The sequence below is a fragment of the Scyliorhinus canicula genome, chromosome 3, assembly GCF_902713615.1.
Source record: "Scyliorhinus canicula chromosome 3, sScyCan1.1, whole genome shotgun sequence".
In the NCBI taxonomy this organism is placed as follows: Eukaryota; Metazoa; Chordata; class Chondrichthyes; order Carcharhiniformes; family Scyliorhinidae; genus Scyliorhinus; species Scyliorhinus canicula.
Window position 1 is genome coordinate 86,944,454 of NC_052148.1, and position 16,630 is coordinate 86,961,083.

General features: G+C 46.8%; 1 protein-coding gene across 7 annotated transcripts in view; it reads right to left on the reverse strand.

Annotated features, from left to right (window-relative positions):
- The window catches only part of LOC119962778 (potassium/sodium hyperpolarization-activated cyclic nucleotide-gated channel 1-like), a 411,953-nt gene that overhangs the window by 39,416 nt on the left and 355,907 nt on the right, over positions 1 to 16,630 (reverse strand). For all 7 annotated transcript variants that reach the window (XR_005459958.1, XM_038790853.1, XM_038790855.1 and 4 more), the window contains exon 7: positions 988 to 1,152. Coding sequence is in view for 6 of the 7 variants with exons in the window: in XM_038790853.1 (XP_038646781.1) it covers positions 988 to 1,152 (165 nt within the window). In the remaining variant the exon portion in view is untranslated. The remainder of the gene's footprint in view (positions 1 to 987; positions 1,153 to 16,630) is intronic.

A 16,630-nucleotide genomic window follows, 5' to 3' on the forward strand; every position in this document is an offset into this window, starting at 1 on the left:
ACCTTGCCTGTGATTGCTGGTCATGGTTCTCACACGAGTTAATTTGGGTGGCGGCAGGATGAAGCCCTTAAATTGGCATTAATTGTTCATGTAAAGGACTTAATTGGCAGCGGGTTAGGAAGGCTATCCATGGGGCTTCACGCCCTGGCTGGAGGATGGAAGGACCCCACCCCTCAGGTTCCTGCCTGATTAAATACTATCCTCCATTTCTGCCCAATGGATTAACAGTGACAAGCAAGTCAAAGAGGAACATATAAGCGAAAGAATGGTAAGGGGAGGCGTGAATAAAAATATCTGAGGAAGTAAATGTTGAAAACTTTGAGTTAGGCTTTTGAATGATGTAGTAATTTGCAAATTTAGAAAGAGAATGGCAACTTAGGTTATTAATTTATTATTTGTCATCAATAATAGCAGGAGCTTCTGAAATAGGGGAATGCTTTAGAAATTGGGCAATTACTGTACGACTAGTGACAGTGACTGTGTACATGGAGTTGCTGTGCATTAGAGCAGACATCAAAGTACTAAACAGTAAAACCTCCTCCACTCCAATCCACACAGCTCCTATGAAATTGTGTAGAACATCCATGTCCTCTGTGCAACAGGAAAACAAAGGGCAGAGTGACTCAAAGAAACAACTGAGGCTTTTCAGCAGCTTGCAAGCTCAGAGGAAGATGCAAAGTTGAAACAAAAAATAAAATGCAAAACAGAGATTTTAGACATTTCTAAGCAATGGCAATGTTTTCAAAAACTGTTCTTGACCATGATGCATAGAACTAAACATCAATGTAATTACCTTTTCAGAAATATTTTGTTTGCAAAGAGAATGGAGGGCATGAATATCAATTATAAAATTGGCACAGGGAAAAAAAAATTATCTGTTGTTACCATTATTTCTGTTTTTAAGTGACGTATTTGCACATTGTAGAATTTAACAGTTTACCTACGATCACGGTTGGTGCAATAGCAGCACAAAGTAAATGAACATACCAATTCTGTTCAGTCTGTCAATTGCCACAGTTTCAAATGCTCTTCGCATCATTGGGTATTGCTCCAGCACTTCGTTGAAATGGTCCACAGAGAGAGAGTAGAGTCGACAGTATGTGTCAGCTTTCACACTGGCCGTACGCCGTCCTTTGGTGAGTAAGCAGATTTCTGAAGTGGGATAGACAGAAAAAAATTCAATGACAAAAATCAAATTGATCGGGAACTTCAACAGATCAGTTTTTCAATCGAACATTTATGCAATAAATTGATCTGGAATGTTGTTATTTGTCCCAGTCATTTCCGTTTTGGGGTGGGGTCTACTGGGTGGAATAAATCTCGACAGAAACTGTTTCTTTCTGAAATGGGGATTGGGGTTTTGTTTGCAAGGGCAATAGAGGTTATGAATATGAATTATGAAATTGGCACGGGGATTTTCAACGGTCGCAGGAGAATTTCATAACTATCGTTGTCTAACCCTAACGTGGGAGAAGAGTTGCTGTAATCGATCTCAGTGTCCCATACCATCTAGTAGGACAAGGACAGCAGACACATGGGAACACCACCACCTGGAGGTTCCCCTCCAAGTCACTCCCCATCCTGACTTGGCAATATATCACCGTTCCTTCACTGTCGCTGGGTCCAAATCCTGCAACGCTGTTCCTAACAGTACTGTAGGTGTACCTACACAACACAGACTGCAGTGTTTCAAGAAGGCTGCTCATCACCATCTTCTCAAGTGCAACTGGGGGTGGACAATAAATGCCGGCCTAGCCAATGAAGCCCACATCCTAAGAATAAATGTTTTTAAAAATTATTCGGTTCACACACCTGGGGCAGGATTTTTCGAATGGTGGGGTTTCTCATCCCGTCACTCATAGAATTGACAGGAAATGCATCTCTTCCAATCACAGCAGCCCCTCAGCAGTTTAACACTCTTGAGGATGGTTAGGTGGCTGGAAACAGGACGCTGCCTCTTGCTCAGGCAGAAATGCTTAATCAGAGAGCTACAATCAAATATGATTGCTGGCAGCTCTGCAGTCCCAACAGCATCAGTGGAAGCAGTGGTCAGAATTGGGCCTAAAATCAGTCCCCAGAATCAAAGTCCTGGAGTCCAAAACCAACTATGTGCAGAGGGGTGTTGAGGCCGAGGATGGTGGGGAGAGCGGGTTATTGATTGAGAGGTGGGGAGTGGGGGGATGGAAGAGAGAAACCAAAGTGGATAAACCTGGTAGGACATAGCACACGATCGAGAAAAGGGAAAGTTAAGGGAGGCATCCCCTTTTCACGCGAGGTCCGAGCATAGCAGTACCACCTGTTCGGTTTCCCCTCTGCCTCTTGAACTTCAAAATTGAGTCGGGATTGGAAGTGGCCCTTATGTAGGCAATAAGCCTAATCAAGCCCACATAGAATTGAGTACAGATCGGGGTTGAGCCAGAGGGTAGTAGGAGGACCACCTGAGGAATTTTACATGACGCTCACCCACTGACATTGGCAGAAGGGGAACCGTAACAACTTGTACCTGATTTTCAACAAAATCCTTGTTGAAAAATATACATGTCTGACAACTTTGGATATGTTGATATTGTGATGCCTCAGTGCTCAAATAAGGTAGTGGAAAGCTGCAATGCTCATGCAAGTGGTATTTAATTCATGACACCTGCCTCAGAATGGGGGGGGGGGGGGGGGGGGGGAGGGGTGAAATGGAGATCTAAATAGAAAATTAATAACAATTTGGTGAAATGAATGTAATGCTTTGTGAACTGTATTGGTTGTGATGCTAGGTAACTGCACGCACCTACATTTCTCTGAGTGAAGTTCCTTCTTTTGTCTCGGGCAAATGTAATAAATCCCGTGGCACTATTCAAAGAGCAGGGAAGATCTGACCTATATGTATCCCTCAACTAACGTCACCAAATCAGAATATCTAGTTATTATCTCGTGGTTATTTGTGGGTCTTGCTGTGCACCATCTGGCTGCTTGCTGCCTTTCCGCACATTATAACAGTGACTACACTTCCAATGCACTTAATTGGCTGCAGAGTGCTTTAGAACACCCTGAGGTCATGAAAGGTTCCACATAAATGCAAGTTCTTTCTTTCCTTGGTTGTTTGCAATCAAGATCGCATAAGACATTCAAATCCGTAGAAGAGGTATTCTGTAATTGTGCAGAAAGACAACTAGCTATTTGGAAGCTGGAAGAATTATTTTAACTATGCCAAGAACGGGAAGTAAATGGGAGCAATAACCTCTTGCTATTCGTGAATCTACATCAACATGCTCCAGCTTTGACTGTTGACCTGCTGCTGACAAATTCGCGGTGGCCAATGAGATAAAAGTTTTCAATGCCTAAGCAGACAAGAATCTCTGAATTCATGCTCAACCAGTAGCGCAATCCCTGTATTTACCTTGAATAAGTGGACTATGTATATCTAATCAGAACTGGGGCCGAATTGGGCAGCTAAGAATCAGAACATTGTCTCAAAAAGATAACTAGCTGAATTATCTGAAGACATCACTAACGTGGTAGAACAAGGCACATCTATGGATATCATTCATAATCAGTAAGGTTCCACATCCAGGGTGGGAATTGGGGGAAATCATATTGAACATGGTTAGAAGAATGGTTAGGAGATTCAGGACAAAAAATAGAGGTAATAGGTATGTACTCCAAATTGGCAGAATGTGGGAATGGTAATTCCAGGGGTCAGTATGGGACCTCAGCTTTATAGAATATTTACAACTGGGGAGATAAATGGAATTGTGGAGAGGCAAAGAGATTTAGGGGTCCAAGGCCAGAAATCATCAAAAGGTGGTAAGCAGGTCCAAAAGAATAATTAAAAACATGAGTGGAACTTTGTTTTTTATCACAAGAAGACTGGAATAATATGACATGGAAGCAATGTTACATTTATATAAAGTTATAATTAGACTCCATTTAGAACACTAAGTTCAGTCTGGGGCACTGTACCTCAGGAAGAATATATTGGCCTTGGAGGTTTTACTGTGCAATTTCACGAGAGAATTAGACTGGGGATGAGCAAATTAAATTGTGAGACCAGGTTGCCTAGACTTGGGACCGGGAGTTCCCGTCCCCCTCTGCGGCGTGTTTACCCGTGGTGCAGGCGACTCGCCATTGGCTGCCAGTGGGATCATCCAGTCCCATCAAAGGCAGTGGGCAACTGCATTGCTCACCAGCTGCACTGCCAGGGAATTCACTGTGGGGTGGGGGTAGCCTTTGGCAGGACTGGAGGATCCCGCCGGCAGGAAGGGCTAGAAAATTCTGGTCTAGGTTTCTCGTCTTTTGCGTATCGAAGATTAAGAGGTGGTCAAATTGAGCTGTTTGATTAGATTAAGTGAGTTGATAGAATCATAGAATTCCTGCAGTGCAGAAGGAGGCCATTCAGCCCATCAAGTCTGCACCGACCCTCTGAAAGAGCTCCCTGCCTACGTCCACTCCACCGTCCTATCCATGTAACCCCATAACCTCAACTAACCTGCACGTCCCTGGACACCGTGGCCAGGATTCTCCAGCCGTATATGCCCAGCGACCGGAACTTCTCGCTCATGGTCCGTGTCCCGCCAGTGGCTATCTTGCGGCAGGTGGGGCGGAAGAATCCAGCCCAAAGGGGCAATTTAGCATGGCCAATCCACATCACCTGCAATTCTTTGGACTGTGGGAGGAAATGGGAGCCCCGGGCAGGGCCGGCTCAAGGCACCGGCAACTCGGGCTGTCGCCCGGGGCGCTATGTGCTCGGGGGCGCCAGAGACTCGGGTCCCGCGCATGCGCAGTTGGGCCGGTGCCAACCAGCGCATGCGCGGTGGCCGCCCGCCCCCAGGGCGGCCCCCCGGCTCGGTCCACCCCCCCCCCTCAGTCCCCCCCGCCCCGCCCTCGGGTCTGCCCCCCGCCCCGCCCTCGGGTCCGCCCCCCCCGCCCCGCCCTCGGGTCCGCCCCCTCTTCGGGTCCGCGGGGTTGGAGCCGGTGAGATCAGACAGTGTGTAACCCGGGGAGGATGGAGCCAGTGAGATCAGACAGTGTGTAACCCGGGGAGGATGGAGCCAGTGAGATCAGACAGTGTGTAACCCGGGGAGGATGGAGCCAGTGAGATCAGACAGTGTGTAACCCGGGGAGGATGGAGCCAGTGAGATCAGACAGTGTGTAACCCGGGGAGGATGGAGCCAGTGAGATCAGACAGTGTGTAACCCGGGGAGGATGGAGCCAGTGAGATCAGACAGTGTGTAACCCGGGGAGGATGGAGCCAGTGAGATCAGACAGTGTGTAACCCGGGGAGGATGGAGCCAGTGAGATCAGACAGTGTGTAACCGGGGAGGATGGAGCCAGTGAGGTCAGATAATGTGTAACCCACATTAAATGTGCCGAAAGCATGCAGTAATAATAACATTTTGATGTGTACTGTGGATATTTCCTGGAGTCAGGCAGTTGCAGGCATGAAGTAAAAGAAAGTAACCTAATTTATCCTGTCAATATTTGTCTCCTTTTCACTGCTACGATGATCAGATCAGTGAATGATGGAGTGCGGAGGAATCACATGGTGGTTCGTAAACAGGAATGATAGACCGTAGAACAACAGGATTGTGAGAATGTGACGACATGGAGAATGCAACAGGGAACAATTAACTGCAATGGTTTTGTGCTAATTCAAACCACATTGGTTGTCTCTTGGATTTGTGCACGACCCAGTTCACTGAGGAAAGAAGTCCTGTTTATTCTCTCTTTCACATCTCTCTTCCCACCCCCCTCCCATCTGAAGGTATTTGCTCTTACCCTTGACTGCGTGCTTCTCCACCCTGTGCTTACTTTGCCTTGAGCCTTTTCAATTCCGTCCCATTATAAACTGTGTTCACCATTTGCAATTTAACCTTGAGATCTAGTGGGAGTGGAATTCCCGTGAATGGTGGGAGTTGACTATTTCCATTTGCAGTTATTTACTCTCAGTAATTTCCTTCATTGCCAGGGGAACAACCTGTGAGATCTTAGTCCAAGAGTTGGTTGTTATAATTTATACGTGAAAGACAGTGAAACATTCAGTGTCAACTCCTGTCTATGTATTCTCTGGTCTGGGAGTGGGACCATCATCTGGAATCCTGGAATTTCCATACCTGTGAAACAGGGTTAGAACTAGATGGTTCAAAGAAGGGTAGTTTGCTGTTTTCTCCCCCCACAATAGCAGATTATTTGGATGACCCCCCTCGGGTCCGCCACCCCCGCCCCTCCTCGGCCTCGCCCCCCCGCCTCTCCTCGGCCTCGCCCCCCCCCCCCCCCCCCCCCCCCCCCGCGCCCCCCCCCCTCGGCCCCGGCCCCGGCCCCGCCCCCCTCGGCCCCGCCCCGCCCCCCCGCTCGCCCCCCCCCTCGGCCCCAGCCCCGCCCCCCCCTCGGCCCCGGCCCCGCCCCCCCCCCCCGCCCCCGGCCCCGCCCCCCCCAAGGGCGCCGAAGTTCAGCTTGCCCGGGGCGCCAGCAACCCTAGAGCCGGCGCTGGCCCCGGGAGTAAACCCACATCGACACGGGGAGAAAGCGCAAACTCCACACAGACAGTCACCCAAGGCTGGAATTGAACCCAGGTCTCTGGCGCTGAAGCAGCAGTGCTAACCACTGTGATAGGGTAAATAGTGAGTATAAAATTAAAATTAGAGCTTGGCCACCGTTGGATGTTGTTACAAAGCACTTCTTTCACATATAGTATAGTTGAAATCTGGAACTTTCTTTCCCAGAAAACGTTTGAAGTTGGATGAACTCAATTGTCAAGCTGAGATGGATACGATTTTTGTTAGCCAATAGTTACATCGCAAGGTTGAGTAAAAAGGAGTTAAGAGGCAGATTCGTCATGATTTGAATGACTGGAGGAATACACTTGAAAAGCTAAATGGCCGACTCCTGTTCCCTTACCCCTGTATTTTTTCAAGAGTACATTTAAATGTGGATGACTTTTGTTTAATGGGCAATAACATTTTCAAAATGTTTTAAAATGAATTTAGAGTACCCAATTATTGTTTTTCCAATTAAGGGGCAATTTTGCGTGGCCAGACCACCTAACCTGCACATCTTTAGGTTGTGGAGGGTGAAACCCTCGCAGACACGGGGAGAATGTGCAAACTTCGCACGGAATGTGCAATATAATATGCATGCAAGACATCCTAAGGTTGACGTATCCAAAAACGGGGTCAAATCAATGAAGGTTCGAATGAAACAATTTTCAAAAGTTGTGATTTTTCCTCTCACTCACACCATATTTTATTTTATTTTGAAATAATGAGTCCCGGAAAATTAACTGCACAAATTAGGATAATTTTGATAAAATGAAACATGGTCAGAGCTCCCCCAGTGCATTAGTGGGTGAATGCATTGCCCAATGTAATAGTGAGCCACATAGATGGGGAAGCTGTCAGGAATAATCATTGGTTTTAGCCAACTGAAGTATGATGAAGCTGAAAAGAAAATAAGTAATGCATGAACGAGGGCTAAAGAGAAGTGATATAATGAGATATCAGATTAAGTGATAGAGCTGGAAATCCATCATAAAATGAGAAATGAAAACAGTAAGTGCTAGGAAAACCGTCTGGCAGAGTCTGTGGAAAGGAAAACATTAACATTTTGAGTCCAATGTGACTCTACTTCTGAACTCAAAATGAAAGTTATACACCGGAAGGTGAAATTTTTGAGACATGAAGTGGGATTTTCCGTGTTTTGAGGCGACCCCCCCATTAGGCGCTGCCGTTGTCATTGGGGGTTCCCATTGAATGCACCACTTGCTGCCGGGAAACCTGCTCTCGAAGATCCTGACGGCAGGACCAGAAGATGCCCTTGGCGTGAACGGCCGGAAAACTCCAGCCATAGAAAGAAAGCGAGAACAAAAGCATGAAAGACAACGATGATAAAATATTGTTCGAAAGGCATGTATTAACAAAAGGATGGGCAGAATATATAAATAAATATACAAATATGAAAATATAAATTAATCCAAAAGATGTGCAGGTTAGGTGGATTGACCATATTAACTTGCCCCTTATTGTCAAAAGGTTATGTGGGGAGTGGGCATAGATAGGGTGCTCTTTCAGAGAGTCAGTGAAGACACGATAAGCCGAATGGCCTCCTTTTGAACTGTAGCAATTCTGTGGTGCTATTCTATGATTCGGCGGAATTGTATGATGATCCAAATTGAGGACTCCTCAAGATATAGGAGCAAATAATGGACCAAACATTTACGTGATCCGCGTCCCATCCGTGGCAATCTTGTGGCGGGCGGGGCAGAAGAATCCAGCCCAATGACATCGGAGGTAAAGAATGCTTTGAAATTGATGAGTACAGGAAAAGATCCCAGCATAGATGAAGTAACAACAGAACATCTATAAGCCCTTGGAGAAACAGTATTAGCAGTGAAAACATAAATTTGCAAGCAAATATATACCAAAGGATTCATTCCAATGACTTGAAACATTCATAATTCATTAAATTAGGGGAAGCGGTGGCATAGTGGTATTGTCACTGGACTAGTGAGACCCAGAGTAATGTTCAGGTTCCAGGTTCAAATCCCACCACTGCAGCTGGTGAAATTTGAATTCAAGAAAAATTTGGAATTAAATTCTAATGAACATGAAACCATTGTCAATTGTTGTGAAAACTCATCTGGTTCACGAATGCCCTTTAGGGAAGGAAATCTGCCATCCTTATCTGGTCTGGCCTACATGTGATTCTAGATCCATAACAATGTGGATGACCCTTAACTTCCCTTTGAAGGGGAACTGAGGATGTGTAATAAATGCTGGTCTAGCCAGCGACGTCCCATGAATGAATAAAATAAGTTACCTTAGAAACATGAAGCAATGGAACGCAATCAATTTTTTACTAAACTCAATGAGTCATCTCATTAAACTGATCTTGAAAATCATAATAGAAAGAAAGAATAACACGTTTGAAGCAAAAAATGGTGAAACACAGTCTGGATTTAGATCTGGAATAGGAATAAGAGAGAGAAGATTTAACCTCAGAACAATCTTCGATAAATATCTAGTAGTAAATAAGAGGCTTCATAGACTATGAAATATGTTTGATTGTGTTTAGCACCAAAAACTAATAATAGCTATATAGAGGTGCTGATGAAATGTGAGTTTGACAGTCAAGATGTGAGATTTATCCATAGTCAGCATCAGGCTAAATGATGGATAATTAGACATGTTCCAAGTGGAGAGAGGAGCACGACAAGGCTGTGTACTGTCGTCAATATTATTCAATATGTACACAAAACAAATATTCAGAGAAATAGATGTACTTCTCGGGGTAAAATTGGGGGCAAGAACATAATTGGTTTCTGGTACATGGAGGACACAGCACTATATTTGCATAATCAGAAGAAGACCTACAAATTATTGCAGATCAAGTACAATCTGCAAGTTTCAAATATGGTTTGAGCACGAACAGGAAAAAAACAAAAACAAAGCTAATTAGAAGGAATACATTGGGAAAAACTACAGCTAAGCTGAAAGTGTCACACTATAATAATAATCTTTATTGTCACAAGTAGGCTTATATTAAAACTGCAATGACTGTTCGGGTGCAGTCCAAAGATGTGCAGGTTAGGTGGATTGGTCATACTAAATTGCCCTTAGTATCCAAAATTGCCCTTAGTGTTGGGTGGGGTTACTGGGTTATGGGGATAGGGTGGAGGTGTGGACCTTGGGTAGGGTGCTCTTTCCAAGAGTCGGTGCGGACTCGATGGGCCAAATGGCCTCCTGCTGCACTGTAAAATTCTATAATTCGAATGTCAAAATTACCAAACAGCGCATCTTTTGGGACTTGTGGGAGAGGAAACCGGAGCACCCGGACAAAACCGACGCAGACACAGGGAGAACGTGCAGGCTCCGCACAGACAGTGAACCAAGTCAGGAATAGAACCTGGGATCCTGGCGCTGTGAAACAACAGTGCTAACCACTGTGCTACCGTGACACCCATGTGCTACTGTACCGCCCATAGTATTAGAATAGTAGTTAAGTGTGTCTATTTAGGGCAAGATATAACAGAAGATGGTAGATTGGGGCGCGATACAACGGACATAAAACAAAGTCTGCTTTTGTGCGCATTTGGCAGTGTAGCGCCAGGAAGTACCATGCTATTCATCACTTTGCCTTATTTTTTTGGCCCTGAGAGCAGGGTGGTGGGGGGGGGGCTTGCATCTGAGGTTGCACTTGAAGAGATTTCGGCTGGCAAGTTGATCTCACCAGCATAAATGGCTGCTCTCAGATCGGGGCGTCATGTTGTCTGGCTGCCCTGATCTTCCCCCCGACCTTGCCTTCTGGGCCCCTCTCACACACCCCCTCCCCAACCTTCTCTTGGCCCCCAGGAACTTCCTTCATCCCTTTCCCTCTGGGGCTGACCTCTGACAGTACCAACCTGGCATCTAGGCTCTGCTAGCCTGGCACTGTTAGGATGCCCAGGTGACACTGCCAGGCTGACTGTGCCAAGGTACCCAGGTGCTGGGAATGCCAGGGTATTTGCCCTGTCACCAACCACCCAGGGGTTTCCAAAGGCCTGTGAGACCCCTTGAGGTGCTGTTACGCCAGTACTAAATGGCGCCCAGGCGAGGTCTTGCAGGCTCGGTTGTTGAGTCCCCGGCGCCATGTATTTAAATGATCCATAACGCTAATTTAAATATTCAGATATGGATCTTACCCAGCTAGAGTGAGATTCAGATTGCGCCAGGTGGAGCAAGTCGGGTGACTCGCGATCATCCCGGCACCGAGTGGGATTTGGGGCTCGCGCGCGATTCGCCCTTGCACCTGGATCCACGCCGGGTACAACGGGGTCACTGAATTGCACCCATGATGTCAAAATTAGAAGGTTAACAACAAGAACATGCAAACCTGGCAAAACAACTCATACCACATTTTATACACTTCCCTGTATTCCTCAGAAACCTGGACAATATATAAAGATCAGTGGAAGAAAATAGAGGTCTTTGAAATGGAGGCAAAGAGCATGCTAAACATTCCATATACAGACCATAAGGCCAAAAAACAGATTCTTGAGATAGCAAGAACAAAACAAACCGCAAAACGTGAGATCCAGAAATGAAAATATCAGCATTTCTGCCACTTGCTCAGAGCTAAAATGCTGTAAAGATCTCCTCTGGAGGGAAATGTGGAGAGGAGTGGAACGAGGGGATTGACATAGGGGTAGATGGATGCTGGACGTCACGGAATAATTGAAGACGAGTTACAAAGGATATGTGAGGATGGCGCAAGATGAGTGTGACATATCATGACAGCAGATCTGGTGGTTGTCTCTGCAAATCAGCAGCAGTCTGCAGGAACATTACCATTGGCCTCAACACCTCTTAGGAAGTAAAGAATCAGCCACTAGTCTGATAGGCCTGATGGCCATCTGGGACCCTTATTTCCATATGTGTAAGTGTGATACATGGACAGAATTGGAACAAAAATGATAAATGCTGGAAATGGACAGCAGATTGGATATCTTCTGGAGCGAACAACTGAGACCCTTCTTCAGAACTGGAAAATATTACAGATGAGCAGCATTTAAAAAGGAATAGGACAAAGAAAAAGGTGAGAGAAAGAAACAATAGGAACATCAGACTTTTGAGCTTGTTCAGTCATTCTATTAGATTGTGGCTGATTTGTACCTCAATTCCATTTACCCACCATCGCTCCATTTTAATTAATAATCTCACCGAACAAACATCAATCAAATTCAGTCAAGCCGGAGGAACAACATCTTAGCTTTCTGCTTAATACTTTGCAGGTGCTTGGCCTTAATACAGATTTTCTGAATTAAAGACTTTGGGGTACATTAGATTACGTATCCCAGCAGCAAGCATTATTTAAACAGGTGAAGGGTGAAATGAGAAAATAAACAGGATGGAAATACTTCCTTGCATTTGGTCACAGAATTGATTGATCGTGTCTCCTCATTCTTGTGCCAAGGAGTCAGCTATTAGTTAATTTTTGAAAGTCCAGCATCTGAGAAATAAGAATTCCATCTGAATCAACTGCTCTCCATCGCCCTCTCCTCTCAGTATGGAAAAGGATTACACCACTGCTTTGAGTTTCAATTTAGCACCCGAGGCACCATGTTAAAACAGCTGAGCATTGCTTTCTAAACCTCCAGCTGGCAGGAAAGAACAACGCTGAGTGTCATTTCCCAAGGCAATGGAACATTAAAAAAATCAGTAGACAGTCCCGTGCTGCAACTGCTCTCAGTACCAAAGTGCTTGTGATGAACCTTAGATTAATTTGATAGAATATGGAACAAAGTTAAGTTTATAGCTGAACTAATCTCCTTTCTTGTTATTGTTCCTCACCATGCTATCGGTTACATCTTAATTTACTAAACAGCCTTTCTATTTTGCCACTGTGGCTACGTATAGAACCCGTCAAGTCATTGTGAACAATATGAGCAACAATCAAAATTGAGGATTTACATTGAGCGCATAGAACAGAAACAGGTCACCCAACTGTTCTATGCAGCATTCAGTCTATACACAAACCTCCTCCCATTCAACTTCATGGAACCCCATCAACATATCCTTCTTTCCTTTCTCATTTATGTGCTCATCCAGCTTCCCTTCAATTCATCTGTACTATTTTCTGTCAGCAACTCCTTGCAGTGGCGTATTTCATATTGTTACCACTCCTTTGATGAATAGGTTGCTCCTGAGTCCCCTGACATATTTATTAGTAACAAATTTTTTTATCTATAACCTAGATTCATGACCACATTACAAATCATGGAATCATTGAATAAGACAGTACTTACAAGGCTTTATGCCCATTGTGACTGACTTGGTTATTTGGTAGAGCTGTCCAACTAGCCCCACTCCCCATCTCTTTCCCAACAATCCCATTTTCCCTTCAAGTATTTATCCAGTTCTCTTTCAAAAGGTACCAGTGAATCTATTTCCACCACCCTTTCAGATAGTGTATTCTGGGTAATAACAAGCCTTATATTGTGAAATAAACTTTTCCACGTGTCGCCCCGGCCCTCTTGCCAGTCATCAAATATCTGTGAGCTCTCCTTTTTACCCTGTCAAGGCCATTCCACCAGCATGTCTGTGCCTTCTTGAAATCTCTTACTTTCCTCCATACAGTTTACAACATTTGTGAGTTTCATTTATCTGCAAACTTTGTATACCAAATTATATTTAATAATTTGATTATTAACATCTATCAAAAATAACAGTGTTCTATGACCAACCCCAGGTTACACCATTGTAGAAATTCCCCACTGCTCTCTGCTTTTTATTCCAAAGCCAGTTTTGTATCCACACTTGTCTCTATCCCTTTAGTCTCACACACTGCAATTTTGTGAGCAGCTCTATTATGTGACTGTTTGCAAAACATATTTTGAAAGTTCATATGCACACTAGTGCCCTCACCATCCATTTCATTATTTATTGATGGAACCATCAATTCTACGGACACGTGCTTGTAGGATTAGAATAGCGGTTTTAATATACTTACAACAGAGCCAGCCTGTTAGCCGTTGAACTTTCGATGAACTGGCTGGCTGACTCTGTGGCACGGATCTTTATACAGCAGCTCCAGGGGGAGGAGTTCTGGGCGGAGCCAAGGGGGGAGCCCAGTACAAACTCTCGAGTACTCCCACAGCTATTCCCCCTGGTGGTCAGGTAGTGCAACTGCACTTACAATATTGATACATATATATACTGGGACAGAGTGGCATTGGTAACTTATAATACAGTGTGAATCTCATTCACCACATTCCCCCACTGATCTTCTGTAGTTTCGGCTGTGCTTGCTTTGGCCAGGTAGGCCTTGAAGCACCGGATCCAATGGGAGAAGATTTGTTTAGCCTCTGAATTCTGCGGGTTGAGTTCCAGGTGTCCAGGCTTGAGGGCCGATTCCATAATTGATCTTACTGTTCTTAAGTCGATTAAATTGATGGAACCATCAATTCACCAGACACGTGTTTCCGATGTGAATCTAGGCTTCAATCGACTTACTTCAGAGCCAGCCTGTTACCTGTTGATGAACTCGAAGTGACCCAGGCTGACTCTGGACACGGATACTTATACAGCTGCACTAGGGCGAGGAGTCGTGGGCGGAATCAAGGGTGGAGCCCAGTACAAGTTCCTAAGTGCTCCCAGCGCTACTCCCCCTAGTGGTAGGATGGCGCTACTGCTGTTACAATAACAGTGTGAATTAGTATATATACATTCATATATTACATTCACCACATTCACCCCCTGAAAAAAAAATCAAGTCCGGCGGGGGTGGTGGTCCAGTCTATAATGTCAGTCTGTCCGGCGGTCGGATTGTCCGCCGAGACCTGCGGAGCACCGGGGTTGCAGCCTCTTGCCGTGGCTGGATGGGTGTAGTGTGTTGGGGTACGATGGCGGACTCCAGGGAGGGTTGTATTCGAACTTCATACTCTCCTGGTTCGACCGGGGACTGGGGGCTCGCCGGCGCGGGTGCGCGGGACTGGTGGAGCGAGCTCGTGGGCTCGGGAGCGCAAGGGGGCGGCAGCATGGGCTGTAGGGTGAGAGATCCTTTTGTGGGGGCAGAGGGGGCGCTGGATCCGGTGGGTGCCAGATCCCGGAGGGATACAGTGTCCTGATGACCGTCAGGGAACTCGACGAATGCGTACTGGAGGTTGTAGTGGAGCAGGCGCACCTTCTCAACAAGGGGGTTGGTTTTGTGCCCCCTGACGTGTTTCCTCAGGAGTACGGGGCCCGGCGTCCTCAGCCATGCCGGAAGTGAGACCCCCGTGGTAGTGCCCCTGGAAAAAATGAAGAGCCTCTCATGAGGGGTCTGGTTGGTCGCCGTACACAAGAGGAACCTAATAGCGTGGAGCGCGTCTGGGAGGACTTCCTGCCACTGGGAGACTTGGAGCTTTCTAGACCGGAGGGTCAGTAGGACGGTCTTCCAGACCGTCGCGTTCTCCCTTTCCACCTGCCCGTTCCCCCTGGGGTTGTAGCTGGTAGTCCTGCTCGAGGCAATGCCCTTTTCGAGCAGGTACTGACGCAGCTTGTCGCTCATGAAGGACGAACCCCGGTTGCTGTGTACGTAGCTGGGGAAACCAAACAGGGTGAAGATGCTATGCAGGGCCCTAATGACTGTTTGGGAGGTCATGTCGGGGCACGGGATAGCGAATTGAAAGCGGGAGAACTCGTCTACTATGTTTAAAAAGTAGATGTTCTTGTTAGTTGAGGAGAGTGGCCCTTTGAAATCAATCGCGAGGCGTTCAAAGGGCCTAGAAGCCTTGACCAGGTGGGCCCAGTCTGGTCTATAGAAGTGCGGTTTGCACTCCGCACCGTTTGAGGGCCTTGGGACAATGAGGCGGAGGGAGTTCTAAGACCGCATACGGTCCGGGTCGGGCCCCAGGACTCCGTTTTCCACGACATTTCCTAGGATGGCTAGTCTGGATGTGCGGAAAACGCATTTCTCCTTGTTGTACGTTAGGTTGAGTTTCTGTGCCGTCTGGAGAAAACGGAGGAGGTTGGTGTCGTGGTCCTGCTGGTCATAGCCGCAGATGGTGACATTGTCCAAGTACGGAAATGTGGCCCGCAGCCCGTACTGGTCCACCATTCGGTCCATTGCTCGTTGCCCTGGTGACCACTTTTACCTCCTCGTTGGAGAAAGGCAGGTTTCGGGCCCTGATGTAGTGGGCGAGCTGGGTGACTCCCGGGTGGCAGAGGTCATTGTGGATACTTTTTAATCGGTCGATCTGCGCGCTGGCACATGTCCCGCAGGATAGGGCACCCGGAGGCTCGTTGAGCTTCCCAGGGTCGATATTTGATATCGTAATTGTAGGTGGAGAGTTCGATCCTCCACCTCAGAATTTTATCGTTTTTTATTTTGCCCCTTTGCGAGTTGTCGAACATGAAGGCAACCGATCTTTGGTCGGTGATGAGGGTGAACCTCCTACCTGCGAGGTAGTGCCTCCAGTGACGGATAGCCTCCACAATGGCTTGTGCTTCTTTCTCGACTGAGGAGTGTCGGAGTTCTGAAGCGGAGAGGGTACGGGAGAAAAATGCAACGGGTCTCCCTGCCTGTTTAAACGTGGCTGCAAGAGCTACCTCTGAGGCGTCGCTCTCTACCTGAATGGGGTGGATTCATCCACCGCCCACGTGGCCGCTTTGGCGATGTCCTCCTTGATGCCGTCGAAGGCCTGGTGTGCCTCGGCTGACAGGGGAAATTGTGTGGTCCTAAAGAGTGGGCGGGCTTTGTCCGCATATTGAGGGACCCACTGGGCCTAGTAAGAAAAAAATCCCAAGCACTGTTTGAGGGCCTTGGGACAATGAGGCGGAGGGAGTTCTAAGACCGCATACGGTCCAGGTCGGGCCCCAGGACTCCGTTTTCCATGACATTTCCGAGGATGGCTAGTCTGGATGTACGGAAAACGCATTTCTCCTTGTTGTACGTCAGGTTGAGTTTCTGTGCCGTCTGGAGAAAACGGATGAGGTTGGTGTCATGGTCCTGCTGGTCATAGCCGCAGATGGTGACATTGTCCAAGTACGGAAACGTGGCCCGCAGCCCGTACTGGTCCACCATTCGGTCCATTGCTCGTTGGAACACCGAGACCCCATTAGTGACGCCGAAGGGGACCCGGAGGAAATGAAAGAGGCGGCCATCGGCTTCGAATGCCATGTAGTGGCGG